We start from the raw sequence: 14,536 nt of genomic DNA on the forward strand, positions 1-14,536 counted from the left end.
GGTTTTAAATGTGCTCTATAAATAAACTGACTTGACACAGAGCTGCGGTGCAGACGGAGCAAACTACGTCACCTCTGCAGCTTCAAGTCACAGCGAGTCACAGAAATGTGGTCGCAAGTGTGGTTACACTTTTCAAAACTCCACACAGACAGCGTTTACTGCAATATGATATAATCACGAGCCGAAAAGCAGCTGTATAGCGCGGTTAATGTTAAACTTCCTCTGAGACAGACAGGCACAACAGTGTTCTCTATGCCCTGGAGACAGACTGACAGGCTGGAGGTTGTAGGACAAGGCATCTTTATTTCTATAGCACATTTCAGCAACAAGACAATTCAAAATGCTTTAAATCAAACATTAAAGAGCAGTTAAAAACTTTCATGAAAGAAATACAGGCTAAAAAAAAAAAAAAGATACAAATACAATAGTTAGGTTAAGGTTACAGTACAGCGTAAAAAATAAAATAATGATTTAATTGGTTGTGGGGACGAGTTTGGGAGGGGAGATGGAGGTAGGGCGGGGTTTTATTTTGTGTGGAGTGTAAAATGTTCTAAGGAAAAACTTCTAACTAACTGATTACAAACGTTATTATCAACTACATAAACCAAGGTAAAGACAACCCAAATCCATGTTTGTATTAGCTTGTATTATAATAATCCTGTAGGACTACAGAGTAAGTACACATGACTTCTAACCAGATTGTGCTCTATGAAGGGCAGAGGAACAATATCTCTGTAATCAGGTTATTTAGCAACACAGAATAAACAGCTGAGCAAATGTTAAAGAATTGGTCTGATTTGACAAAGTTGATCTCAACACTACACACCTCTCTGTCATCAAAGAGTTCAGATCATCTTTTTCTCACAGATCCACTTCTTATTATCAGAATGATATCCTTGTGTCCATTTTCCTTGTTGATTGCAGCATGTAGCATAGTAACCATCATAGTGAGTCAGTCCTGCTGCCCAGAACCTGTCAGACAAATAAAATGTTCTTTTATCAAACAGCTGAAACTCCTGATTGTTGTTCATTTGAAATAAACTGTTTAATTTAAATATTTATATTATCTGTAAATAATCAAATTATTTCAATAATTAAATTAAGATTAAACTTTGTAAAGCAATTCTCTCTCTCTCTCTCTCTCTCTCTCTCTCTCTCTCTCTCTCTCTCGGCATGACAAGAAATACATGTGTTGCCAAAGCATAACAACAAACACATATAAACAACAAAGTGTAAATACATCAGATATAATAATACAAGTGAACAGCATAATTATGATATAATGCAGATATAAACAAATTCTCAAAGGGTACGTTGAAACAATTATATATATATATATATATATATATATATATATATATATATATATATATAAAGAAAGAATAAAGAAAAAGAAAACAAAGATAATAAAATGATACAGTTCTCTACTTATGTTGCCTCATATTGTGGCAGGAGAAGACATATTTAGCTGCTAGCCATGCTGTGTTTTCATCTTCCACTAATAAAAGAGGAAGCTTTTTGTCCTCAGTGTAGGTAGTGAAGACTGGTATATGTTTTTGAATTTTTTGGAAATATTTGGTTTTTAAGTATTTATATTTGGGACATGTACATAAGAATTGTAATTCTGTTCTGATGTCCTGGTGGCAGTATGTACAAACACGTTCCTCTCCTCATAGTCACTGACTCTGTATTTTGTTAAAATTTCTTTTTCTTTTGGATTTTTGTTTTCAGATATTCGGCCAATTGGATATCTCTGTTCAGGGATTGGTAACAGAGGAGTTTGTGTTGTATTTTATTTTAATTTCGCCATTGTTCTGTATATTTGTCTTTTAATTTAGTTTAAAATCTTTTGATTGAAGACTGAGGATTGTTTCTGAGGCTCCGTGTACCTGTCTCTCTCTCTCTACCTGTCTGTCTACTACTGACGGTGGTGTTTAGCTCCGTGTACCTGTCTCTTTCTCAACTGTCTGTCTACTACTGACTGTGGTGTTTAGCTCTGTGAAGCTGTCTCTCTCTACCTGTCTGTCTACTTCTGACTGTGATGTTTAGCTCTGTGGACCTGTCTCTCTCTCTACCTGTCTGTCTACTACTGACCGTGGTGTTTAGCTCCATGAACCTGTCTCTCTCTCTACCTGTATCTATACTACTGACTGTGGTGTTTATCTCCGTGTACCTGTCTCTCTCTCTACCTGTCTGTCTACTACTGACTGTTGTGTTTAGCTCTGTTAACCTGTCTCTCTCTCTACCTGTCTGTCTACTACTGACTGTGGTGTTTATCTCCGTGTACCTGTCTCTCTCTCTACCTGTCTCTATACTACTGACTGTGGTGTTTAGCTCCGTGAACCCGTCTGTCTCTCTACCTGTCTGTCTACTTCTGACGTTGGTGTTTAGCTCCGTGTACCTGTCTTTCTCTCTACCTGTCTGTCTACTACTGACTGTGGTGTTTAGCTCCTTTCCGTGTACCGTGCACCAATCAAATCAGCATCTTTCAATAAACAGTGACTTTGATGGAATTGTGATGTAAACAAAAACCTTTAAAATGTCTCACGTTTCTGTCAGCGGTGATCCGTCCACCCATTCCCATTTGTATCCTGATTGTCTCCATTCATACCGTAGACCAATCCAGAACTCTCCATCCTTACTCAGTTCAGTGACAAACTCCTAGTAGTTGACGAGAGAAAACAATCATTTCTCTGTTCACAGTTCAGCATTTCTGTTGTAGTAAAGTCATCTTCTGACTTCATCAGTCACAACAAACACAAGAGGGATCCCTCGGTCCACCACACACTGAGGACTGGACCCAACAGCATGACAGTAAACACACATTAGTAATGGAGGAAAGTGAAGAAAGACATTTATACTCAGCAGAGAAACAGAGAATGCATGAGGAACTGCACATTTTATACTCATAAGACAGTTAACATTTCATTTCATAGGAATGCATTTTAAAAAGGAAAATAAACATTTCAACATAATTTTCCAAAGATTTCAAATTGACATTACATATATTTAAATATTTCCATTAAATTTATTTTTCTCTAAAATCACTCAGAAAAAAAAAACACTCACCTTTTCTTCTTTGTTGTTTATGACGACCAGATCTGCTCCTCTCTGCTGACAGTCAGCTCTGCTTTCATACCAATTCTTCTTCTCTTCTGATTTAAAGTAACAACTGCATCCAGATCTCGTCCATCCATGAGGACAGCTTTTAACAACAACTTTTAAAGACAGATTTCATATTATTCAGTGTCAAAGTGATAAGACTTGGAGTTGAAACAGTTATAATCAACGGTAACTACACAATCAACATCTATGATGTAAATGTGTATAATACAGGAGTTTACTGGTTTTAAACTTTTCTCACCTTCAGTTCTGTCCTTCAGGTTCTTCACTTCATCCTGTAACTGACTGTGATTTACACTCAGTGTTTCGTAGCTGCTCTGTAACTGACTGTAGTTGTTGCTCAGTTGGTTGTATCTGGTCTTCAGCATCTCGTATCTGGTCTGCAGCAAAGTGACTGAAAGATGAATATGAAAACCATAACAAAGTTTAAAAAAAGACCAACAACACCAAATCATTCTGCTTCAAACTAAAGACAAATATTTGGGACATAAAACCACAATCTTTGTTGTGTGCAAAAATGAGCCAAAGCTTGCATGACGTCTCATTATTCTGACTTTCCCAAACTCAATATGTCTTTAGTACAATTGTCTCTCTCCATGTTTCCACTGACAGTGTTTCCTTGCTGAGTGGTGGTAGAAAGGAAACATCCTGGTAGTCAAGTGTTGTGTTGATAAAGTTTCAGCTGAATGTTAACACAGAATGAAGATGGTTTTTGCCATAGACAGTTAAAGAAATGGACAATGTGACCCGTTGATTTCTACGGAGACCAGTGAAGTGAATTAGAAGCACTTTCCCGGTGATGGCTGAGCGTTACTGAGCAGCCTCCAACTGAGCTTGAAGACGTAGATGTGACGTGAGCAACCTGTCTGAAAGTTGGAAGTCTTCTGGTAGCTGTGCCAAGAGAAATCTCAATCATTCCCAATCTAGCAGAGACGGAGAGCGTAGGTATATGTAAGGAGATAACATAGGCACAGGCTAATTATTGATCACTAAAATGATAGTTAACATTAGTAATTAAACTTAAACAGCTAATGTGAGTCCAAACTGCCTGCGAGCTTCTCCTGACTGTACGGTAATTTCTCTACTATGCGGCAGTAAGTCGCGTGGTGATGACACAATCATTAGCCTATTTTTATAAAAACGTCTGCTACGGAGCCATAACGTGAGGTACAAGGTAATGGAGCCTTTTATACATTGTCGTGTTTCTTTAGAAATAAACAATGGACAAATAGAGTCTTTAAACGCTTCAGATGTAAAGTTATTTTCTGTCAAAGTGACGTCAAAATGAATGGCAGTCAATGGGATGCTAACGGGAGGTGATGGCTTGTTAGTCTACAATCTCTCCATAGGAGGTACACTTTGTGGACGCTCGATTATCTCCTTGGTTTTTGCCGCCATATTTCTTACATTGGAATTGTGTTAGGAAGGGATCACTTAACAGGTGATATGGACAGTAGGAATAATTACAGCAACTAATAACTATTTCAGCATATACATGGCATGTCAGTAAAAACCTGAACCTTTCCTTTAGAGCCTGAAGCTGATTTAAGTACACCATGGTGTATTGGTTCAGTATTTGTAGCTCAGTAGTTGTGAAGTGTATTTTATCTTACAGTATACGGATAAGAGGATGTTTCCAGTCATCATCAGAAAGCAGAGCACTGCCAGACAGAGTGCTGCAGCCCTGAAAGTCTTCCTTTGGACGGCTGGAGGATGTCTCTCAGTGTCTGGTCCTTAAGTGGCAAAGCACACAGAGAGCACGGTTCATTACAGGGAAACAACATGAGTCTTTGTTATCAAAGTTCCTATTATCGGGGGGCGCTGTCGAGCATGGGTAGAGAGTAGACGCACCGTTGCCAGCTCCTACATATTTATCCATTCATTTTGTTTTAAACATCTGTTTAGCTCGTTGTCTTTCTCCTATTTTGGGTTCGGACTATTTAAGACATGCTGATATGTCCGGGAAGGGTCCTACTCGTCAAGAACGCCCAGCTCGAGCTCAAAACCGACGTGCTAACGAGAAAGCTAACCAGCCTTCTCTCGCACATGATGGCAACGACGACGAAGGAGGCCCGTCACTCTCGCAGTTGGTAAAACGTATTGAAATTTTCAGGGCGGAAACTCACGGTTCACTGGGCACCCTGCAGTCTACTAGAGACTCTTTTGGGACACGTCTCACTGAAGTTGAAACTTCTCTCCATGACTGCGACGATAAGATTACTGCGCTCGAGGCCAAATGTGAAAAGCTAGCGAATTGCAACAAGTTGCTAATGGCTAAATCGGAGGACCTCGAGTCGAGGAGCAGACGACAGAATCTACGTGTTGTGGGTGTACCTGAAAACATGGAGGGGCCCCAGGTCACGGCATTTATGACCGACTTCTTTGCCGAGACGCCGGGTATGGAAATCCCTGACGGGCCAGAGATGTTGGATCGGGCACATCGCCTAGCTTTCCGTCCAGACTTGGGTCGAAATGCTCCTCCGAGACCCATGATTGTAAAGGTGCACCATTTCAGAGTGAAGCAGCGCATCAAATACAGCCTGCTGTTTCCCGCTAGGCTCCAAATCTCATTCAACGCAGCAAGTACAGCTTCGTTACAGCGGAGAAGGCAGTGAGTTTTTAACACGGAGACCATAGTCCCGACTCAACAGGTGGACCGGGTGAACGATGCTACTGGACAACTTCTCACTGGTGATTGATGTCGGTCTCTTTATAACTACACACAGGCTGACCACTCTGGACGGTGGAGGACCGTTTCCTCTTTTTCTTTTCTTTCTCAGATACTTATTATGTAGGCTCCTCTGTTATACATGGCTTCTCTCTATGTGTCTGAAGGTGGTGAGTCAGAATATTATTTATGCTTTGTCCTGTTCAAATGTGTTTTCATAACATGTTTTGTAGACGTTTATAACTATATATGATTACTTGTGGAGCACTGGTGTGATGCACAGTTAGGATGCATAATGTAGGGTGTAGACGCTTAGTTCAGGGAAGCGTTTTGGGGAGGGCTGGTTTAGTTTGTTTATCTTTTTCTCTTTTCCTTTTTTCCCACATTGTTTTTTAGTTATGTTAATATGTTTTATCATTGGAACAAGAGCTTTTCTTCCAAATATGGTATGCTCATGAATATGTAGATGAGCTGCGTGCTGATTGGTTTGAGCGAACCCCATAGAAACTCATTGGAGACGAGACAGCAGGTCTCATATTTCAGACACTGCAAAGTTATATGTTGTTTGTCGGGCTATTTCGTTTTTAAATTCACTTCTGAGACTTTTTTATGCGAGAAATCAACTATATAAAGCTCAAATATGGGCTGTCTTACGAAAATTGATGGCTAATTGCAAATTTGGTAAGATGTGTCGGACTTTATCTAGGGGCTCCACACAGTCTGACGAGAAAGCGGCAACCTCCATACCCAGTGAAAGTCACTGTTTCCCTGGGTACTGGACTACTGGAATACTCGGGGCTCCGTGGAGCTCCGTTGAGCTGGCTGGCTGCCAGCTGCCGGCATAACTAGAGTAGCTATATTTACAGTTTGAATTTCGTCACACCACTTATATAACATATACCCCAAGGTCTTATAAAGCTAACAATGGTGTCCGATTTCAATTTAATTAATTTTTGTGAACATTAGGGGTTTCGTTAGCTGCTACTGTCCCTTAAATCCTATGTGTACAGATCGCGGCTAGTTAGCTTCATTTTCAGTGTAATTAGAGTATATTTACAGTTTGAATTTCGTCACGCCACTTACATAACATCTACCCCAAGGTCTTATAAAGCTGACAATGGTGTCCGATTTCAATTTAATGCATTTTTGTGAATTTCAGAGGAATTCTAAGAGGAGGCTAGCTAGCTCTCATTGATAGAGCTCCATCCAGCCGCATGCTCTATCAATGAGACTTGCGGACAAGAGGCGTTTATTTCCCCGATCGTTTGTTTAAATAACTCAACACATTATAATTACACACATTATAAGATTAACTGGAACCTGTGGTAAGAGATTGCTGGCGTAACAAGCTCGCTGACCGCGCTCTCACTCACACACAGCGGCCATTTAGCAGGAAGAGGGGAGCTGCAGGCCCTGGAGCTCTGTCAGGGCAGCGGCGTTTGGTAGTCCATTAACCCAAAAAACGGTGACTTTGCGGGTATGGAGTGCCGTGGGCTGCCAGCCGTGACGGAGCTCCATCTACCTCCCAGCAGGCCGGGGTCTGTGAAGGAAGGCAGGCCGGGCGGCGAGGCAGCAACACAGGCAGCACCGGCCGCTGAACTCCGACACACAGTCGGACAAAATTTGCAATTAGACATCAATTTTCGTAAAACGGCCCATATTTGATCTCTACATTAGTTGATTTCTTGCATAAAAAAGTCTCAGAAGTGAATTTAGTGGTAAAATAGCAAATGAACAATGTATACAATTTCTGAGATCTGCGCGACCTATTCAGAAGACTAAGCTGACCTCAGATCAGTGGTGTAGCCTATGTAAATGTTTGGGCGTGACAAAGATAGAGACTAGAGCCAAATGAGGAGGAGCTTGTTGAGATTTGCCCGTTTTCAGAGGCAGTTTCAAATTGTGAGATTTGCATAGGAAAGAGGTGTCAATGGGATTTTGAGGTTCTATGTATGTCCTATTTACCCACCAAACTCATTATCATTATTCAACTATGACAAGGTAAAATCGGTTTTGCATTCAATCACCCCTTTAAAAAAAAAGAAAAAGTTATCAGTCCCTCCAGGGTTTCACAGCCTTATTTTGAGATTGTTGTGGCCCAAGTGATTTTGCGGGAGCTTTTGTAAAAAATTGCAATAAAAGTTGGGAAACAAACAAAAACAAAGGGTCCAAAAACGGGCAATGGTCAAACTCAACGGGAATCAGGAACTCAGGAACACAGGAAACAGGGAAAAACGCTCGAAGGCTGCACACAAGGAAAACAGACGATCTCGCACAGGAGTAAGGGGAAGACTGAACTTAACTACACAAGACCCCCTGTCTTGTGACAATAACACAGGTAATCAAACAAGCAGGAAAGCAGAAGACAGGAAGTAAAACAAGACAACATGGGAGATGCAGAGATACTACAAAATAAAACAGTTGATCTTTACATTGTTAGTTCATTTCCTAACCTGGCCTAGGACACTCATCCTGTACGTCTTCGGTTTTTCCTGCATCCACAGGGTGTGTGTGTGAGTGCGCGCGTCACTCGCAGGGGGCTCGCTGCAGAGAGCCGACAGCTTTCAGCGACTTTAGAGTGAAAAAAACGTTAGAGCGTACATTGATGTTAAAATGTATACAGGTTGGCAGGACGGTCTGAAATGTTTTGCACGGTCTTTCGCTGTACGATTTGTTGGTAAATGTGAGATGTTCGAGTCACACACGTCTCGTCTTCATATCAGAAACAAGGAAATGAATTTGGCGACGTACATTGTGTTACGTCATCCTGTTCTCACTCCCGCTTGGTCACTGGAGTCACATACTGACGCAAAGTCTTGGACATGGGACTGCTGGGATTGGCAGAAGTCACGGGAAACACCAGTTATTGGTCAAATTTGTGGTAAAGTTGCAGTGATTGGTCAAAATTGCGAGTCGCACCGAATTCACAGTGATTGGTTGAATTTACGTGAATTGTTGCGATCGCAACATCGCGAAATCCTGGAGGGACTGTATAATGTCCCTGTAAGAATAACCTTTTACTCAGCAGATTAATTGCTTTGATCTGTGGTTGGGTGTGTCAGACCCTTCAGGTTCACTTCAGGTGAGAACGCCATCTGACCCAAATACAGGAAGTAAACCACAAACAGTTTACTAGCCTGCAGCTTCAACCTTGCTCACAATTTATATATGATTTAAGGGATGATAACTTTCAGATCCATATTTGTTCTGAGCATACATCGTGTCTGTGTGACATCATCAGTCTGTGTGACATCAGTCTGGGTGACATCATCAACACTGAGGCAAAACCAGAAACCCAAGACGTTATAAATGTGGTGTTGCTCCATTATCTCTGAGACCAGAAGTGTCGGCAGGTTTCACTCAGATATTCTGTCCAATAACAAGCGACCGTTTCCACCATGTGACATTTGTTAACAGTGTTTGGTGCCTTTGACAAAGTGCAGTGTGAACGCAATCCCAACCAAATAAATAAATGCAACAATGCTGCAACGTCACCCCCGAATCTGGTGTCTGTCCAGTCTGGTGAACTATAGGTGTGAAAGTGTCCTTAACCAAATTATTAAACCTCTTAGGTAAACCAATTATTACACTAAAGTAAAACAAATATAAACTCATCTGAAATGTTGAGTTGTAATGGGTCTCTCTCTCTCTCGCTCTCTCTCTCTCTCTCTCTCTCTCTCTCTCTCTCTCTCTCTCTCTCTCTCTCTCTCTCTCTCTCACTGTATTTCTGTCCTTCCTGTCATGTAGTTTCATGTCTTTACCAGACTTGATGCTGCCTCAGATCTCAGCAATGACACTTGTCAGGTAAATGTTACCATATCAAACACATCGGGCATCATTTCTTAATAAAAAATGAGTCTTCTAACCAGAGAGCTCTGATACTTTAGCAGAACATAATAAAACTAACTACAGGAAAGAGCTGCGAAACACAAGGTTTCCATACTGTACATGTACATCTATAGAGACAAACATAGATGGAGGCAGTTTCCTTGAGAACTGACAGCTGAGTGTCAAACTAAACTGAGAGCAAACGTAGAGTTTACACATCAGTCCAACATGACTTGAAGGTACAGCCACATTCAACAGATCAGCATTTATATCTATGATATTGATTTGACATAATTTCTCACTTACCTCCTCCGTGTGACTGATTATCAGTGTGATCAGCTCTGATAGCGTCTGTGCTCTCGTATATTTCCACCTCCCTTTCCTCCCACTCTACTTTGTCTTCCTGAACATTTCTGTTGTATCTCACCTTCTTTGACATATCTGGTTTGGCATAAATATCTTCGGACATCTTGAGAAACTGTAGCTGCTCTTAACTTCACTTACTGCTTACGGCGCTGTGTAGATCTGTCACTACGCTGCTGTAAAACTTTGGTAGATATACATTCAGTAATGTAACATCCTCTACTGATGCTGCTGCTGTCAGTGTTTCGTGGAAAGTAAATAACATTAAGGAAGTAACAGCACATACCACACACATACACACACACACACACACACACACACACACACACACACACACACACACCCTTATACTTATTAAATTGATATATTTTAATAAAAACATGATAACTCCAGTCCGGTGGTTTTCTTAACTTCAGCGAGGACACTGCATTGTCCAATCTTTGGATTTATTTTATGAAACCATTTATAAACTATAAATGCATTTGTGTAAAACTGAAAAATGTATAAATAGCATTTATTCACAGCTTAGTTAAACGCTTTCACACCCCACACCCAGCCATACACAGCAGTTTGGCTAAAAGAGGAAATGCTGCTTTCACAGTTCTTTCTGTTGCCTAAACTAAAACTTTGTAATGTTTAATGAAGTTACAATGACATTTTATGAACTAAAATGAATATCCTGCTTTGGAACAAGTTATTAGACCATCAGTCTGTCAATCCATGATTCAAAAATAACAGACTCCCAGTACTGTAGGGCCCAATCCCTAAAAAGTATTGCTAAGCCTCTGTCCTGACTGACAGGTCCTAAAGCATCTCCTGCTTTATCGTCTGTTTTAAAATAAATGAGTCCATAATTTACTAAATGAACATCATGCTGTATTAAATAACACTTGAAACTACTGATTGAGACCATGAACTCATTATGAAAATGTTTACTGAGGTAATAAATCAAGTGAGAAGTAGGCTCATTTTCTCATAGACTTCTATAGAAACACTTCTTTCTAGAGCCAGTGGAGTCTCCCCCTGCTGGAAATGACAGAGAATGCAGCTTTAAGGAGCTTCAAGATGGCATCTTTTCATTGTTTTCTGCCCCTACTGTCTCTTCATAAGATCAGCAGCCTGTCCCATAGACTTTACATTGTGATTGAGTCACACACATTAAACTACAGAAGCTTTTCATCTCTGACAACTTTTAAAAATATATGTGCTCAAATTATGCTTATTTTGAGGTTCATAATTGCATTTAGAAGTTATATAAGAATAGGTTTACATGGTTTAATTTTCAATAAACACCATATTTTTGTTGTACTGCACATTGCTGCAGCTCCTCTTTTCACCCTGTGTGTTGAGCTCTCTGTTTTAGCTACAGAGTGAGGCATCACACTTCTATCCCATCTTTGTTGGGAGTCGCACATGCTCAGTAGCTAGGTAAGGACTACTAGCTAGAAGCTAGCGCTGCTAGCGGTTAGCCACCTCGTTCTCAATGGCAAAACACTGCTACAACACTATAGAACTACTTCCATGTCCCTCGTCTGCAGGTATTCAATGCAAAGTTGGAAGTGCACCCTAGTTTAGAAGAAGTCTCCCGGCTAATCCTGCCTTGTACTGACCGAAGTTGAAGAAACAGCTAGCTGATGTGGTATGGTGATTTGGACTTCTCTTTCCAGCTCTCAGCGAAGGCGGTCGCTTTTTCTCCCTCTCCCTCCCAGGCCTACCCTGCTTGCTATCTTGTCTTGTGTTGTCTGCTGTTAACTTTTTAGAGACTCTCCCTGCAAGGCTCTACAAATACCTAAAAATCATGGAATTGATTAACTGGTCTCTCAGCCCAATTGACACTGTATTCTCGAGGAGGAGCACTGGTTCGGGTGAGCCAGCATGTCCTGACGGGACGTTTGCTGCGCGGTATACGATGGACGGCTGGGAGAAATGGCGTGTCGTGTGTCTCTCTGCTCTTTCCGTGGAGGACGTTGAGGATATCTACCTATTTGGAACCCTGATAACTGGAATGTTGCTGATTGGAGGATGCTTCGCTCTGGTTTATTGAAGATTGGAAAAACTTTGGTAGCTGTCCAAAGCCCAAGGAAGCTGCCTGGCCTGCCTGAAGCTGTCGGAAAAAGCGATCAGTTGCAAACTGGAACTATTAATCGCGTGATGGAAACCAACATTGTAATGTCCCGCGGCTTGGATACCATCATGAGGAAGGTCATGGATTTGGAAAGAAAAATTGACCAGTTGAACAGTGTGTATTTGGACAATAGAATGAATGTTTAAATTAGAGCAGCCATTCGCGTAGACAAAACAAATTTAATCTTTCGGCTCCCTTATCCTGAACGGCCTTGCCGAGGCCGTATCTTGGAACAAACAGTCACCCTGTTGGGGCTCTGCAAGCGAGATGCTCTTGGTTCCTCCCCCGTCTTCCCCACTGCCTGCTGATTGTCGTATCGTTCTGGACTGTTCAAGGGTGTCACCATGGCAACGTGCTGTGTTTTCGCTATAACATTCTGCGGACTGTGTCACTAGTGGGACTGCTGGGCTGTGCGTTTCTCAGCAGGCCAAACTCCCCCAACCTACCCTCTCCCCAGTCCAACGCCTTCGCAGCCAAATGTGCAACTGTACATTTATGTTATGTTTATGTTATGTTATGTTCAGCAGTGCAAATGTACTGTTTGTGTGCCTATGTGCTGAGGTGTTTTTTTCCTGTTCCCACACTGTTCTTATCTTTATGAGGATAGTCTGTGAGTTGCTTTTTTTCCCTCTCCTCTCCTCATGTGATGCTGTATTGTCCCTGCGAGAGTTAAGAGAGAGTTGTTTTGGCGCCGCATATATGGCGACTCGGTGTGTCTGTGCGTGTTGCTTTAATGTGACATGCACCTACAGCACCAGGACAAATTCCTTGTGTGTGTAAACGTACTTGGCAATAAAGCTTTTTCTGATTCTGATTTCTGATTTCTGATTAGCTAAAGTGGTTAGCACACACCAAATGTTTCGGTCGATGACGTAGACGGCCGTGTCGATTTTGACCAGCTCACCCAGAGACTGAAGGCAGGACACATTCAGAAACCGTATCTCACTCTAAACAGCATGGATGTTTTTTTTTCCAAGTTTGTATGTGTGTGGAAGCACCAGAGATACAAAATAACACCCCAAATCCCAGAAAAAGTGTTTTTCTCATAATATGGGCACTTTAAACTCCTAAAACTAACCTCCGTGGCCGGCAAAAGTTGTCGGAGCACAAATAATGCAATTCGAAATGTAAAAAAAAACTAAATAATAAAAACTGAATCAAGTTCTATGAACAATTTCTGTTAAAATACACAGACACACAACTGTTAATACACAGTTATTCCTTAGAGTGTACTTCCAAATAATATGAAACTAACTATCTGTCAGTCAGTCATTGCACAGAGAACACTGCCACGGTTAGCATTAATGATACTGATCCTGTTAGACTGACAGTACCTAGGTAAGGACTACTAGCCAGTCAGAAGCAGAGTATGAGGGCGTGCCCTGACAGTAGCTAGGTAAGGACTACTAGCCAGTCAGGACCAGAGTATGAGAGCGTGCCACGCTAGCAGCTAGGCGAGCATTATAACGTGTACTACAAAGTGACGCATGTTTGTCTCTGAAGTAAAGGCTGGACTACAATAGAGCTGTTTGGAGCAGTTTGTGAACAGTGTTTTCTGTTGGAGATGGTAAGTCCCTTTGACTTTGGGCTTTTTCACTTTGTAAACCTATAACATGCACAAAAAGATATATAACACAATTAAGGAAAGGGAAAAAAGCCAAAAAAGCATAATATGAGCACTTTAACTTAAGTATCAAGCATGAACATGAACCAAAACATCCTCTGTTTTAGCGCCTGTCTCTTTAAGACCCCTCCTGTAAAAGCCTAGTCTGCTCTGATTGGCTTATTCAAAAAATGTGGCACAGCTATGCAAAAGGTAGTTGTTAAGCTGTGGGCGGAGCTACTCAGACGGGGGAAGTATATTCTAATGAGCCTGACTGTGACAGAGGAAGGAGAGTCAAATGTGAATATCTTGTTGAATCACATGTTTCCTCATCTAGGCAGCCGTGCAAAAAACTGAGTTGTCTTATTTCACAGTTGGTGGATTGGTAGCCACTCCAGATACCCAAATGTATATAAGAATTGGAAAGTATGTTTTTATGACATGTCCCCTTAAGATAGACAGTTTGTAATTAAAGAAAATACTACCCAGCGAAGGAAGAGTCCAGCCAATATCAGAAGATAAACCCTCCCAGAGTCACTGCAGTAGCTCTGAACAACACTTCTGTTGTTGGCTGCAGGGTTGTTTTGAGTTTGTGGTCCTACAGAGACAAATACATCCGAACATGTTTCTATCTTTGAAGTTTGAACAATAAGATGACTCCAAGGCACCAGATTACCGCACCAAGACACCTGATAATGACCCAGAGGTAATGGTGACCAATGGTGGATGATTGATTAATTGTGAAATATTATTCAGTATCTGTTATAAAGCCACACATAAACTGACATGAACCTCCCTGTACAACAATCATCATTTCAGACTTACT

At 41.2% G+C, this 14,536-nt stretch overlaps 1 protein-coding gene across 1 annotated transcript in view; it reads right to left on the minus strand.

Annotated features, from left to right (window-relative positions):
- Positions 1 to 654: 654 nt before the first annotated feature.
- Positions 655 to 14,536, minus strand: part of LOC118492948 (CD209 antigen-like protein A) — a 219,043-nt gene continuing 205,161 nt past the window's right edge. The window contains exons 2-5 of the mRNA XM_035993214.1: positions 3,365 to 3,517; positions 3,070 to 3,218; positions 2,549 to 2,661; positions 655 to 972 (exon numbers count right to left, since the gene is read on the minus strand). Of these exons, the coding sequence (XP_035849107.1) occupies positions 846 to 972; positions 2,549 to 2,661; positions 3,070 to 3,218; positions 3,365 to 3,491 (516 nt within the window). The 5' untranslated portion in view covers positions 3,492 to 3,517 and the 3' untranslated portion in view covers positions 655 to 845. The remainder of the gene's footprint in view (positions 973 to 2,548; positions 2,662 to 3,069; positions 3,219 to 3,364; positions 3,518 to 14,536) is intronic.

This window comes from Sander lucioperca, chromosome 16 (assembly GCF_008315115.2).
Source record: "Sander lucioperca isolate FBNREF2018 chromosome 16, SLUC_FBN_1.2, whole genome shotgun sequence".
NCBI classification, from domain to species: domain Eukaryota; kingdom Metazoa; phylum Chordata; class Actinopteri; order Perciformes; family Percidae; genus Sander; species Sander lucioperca.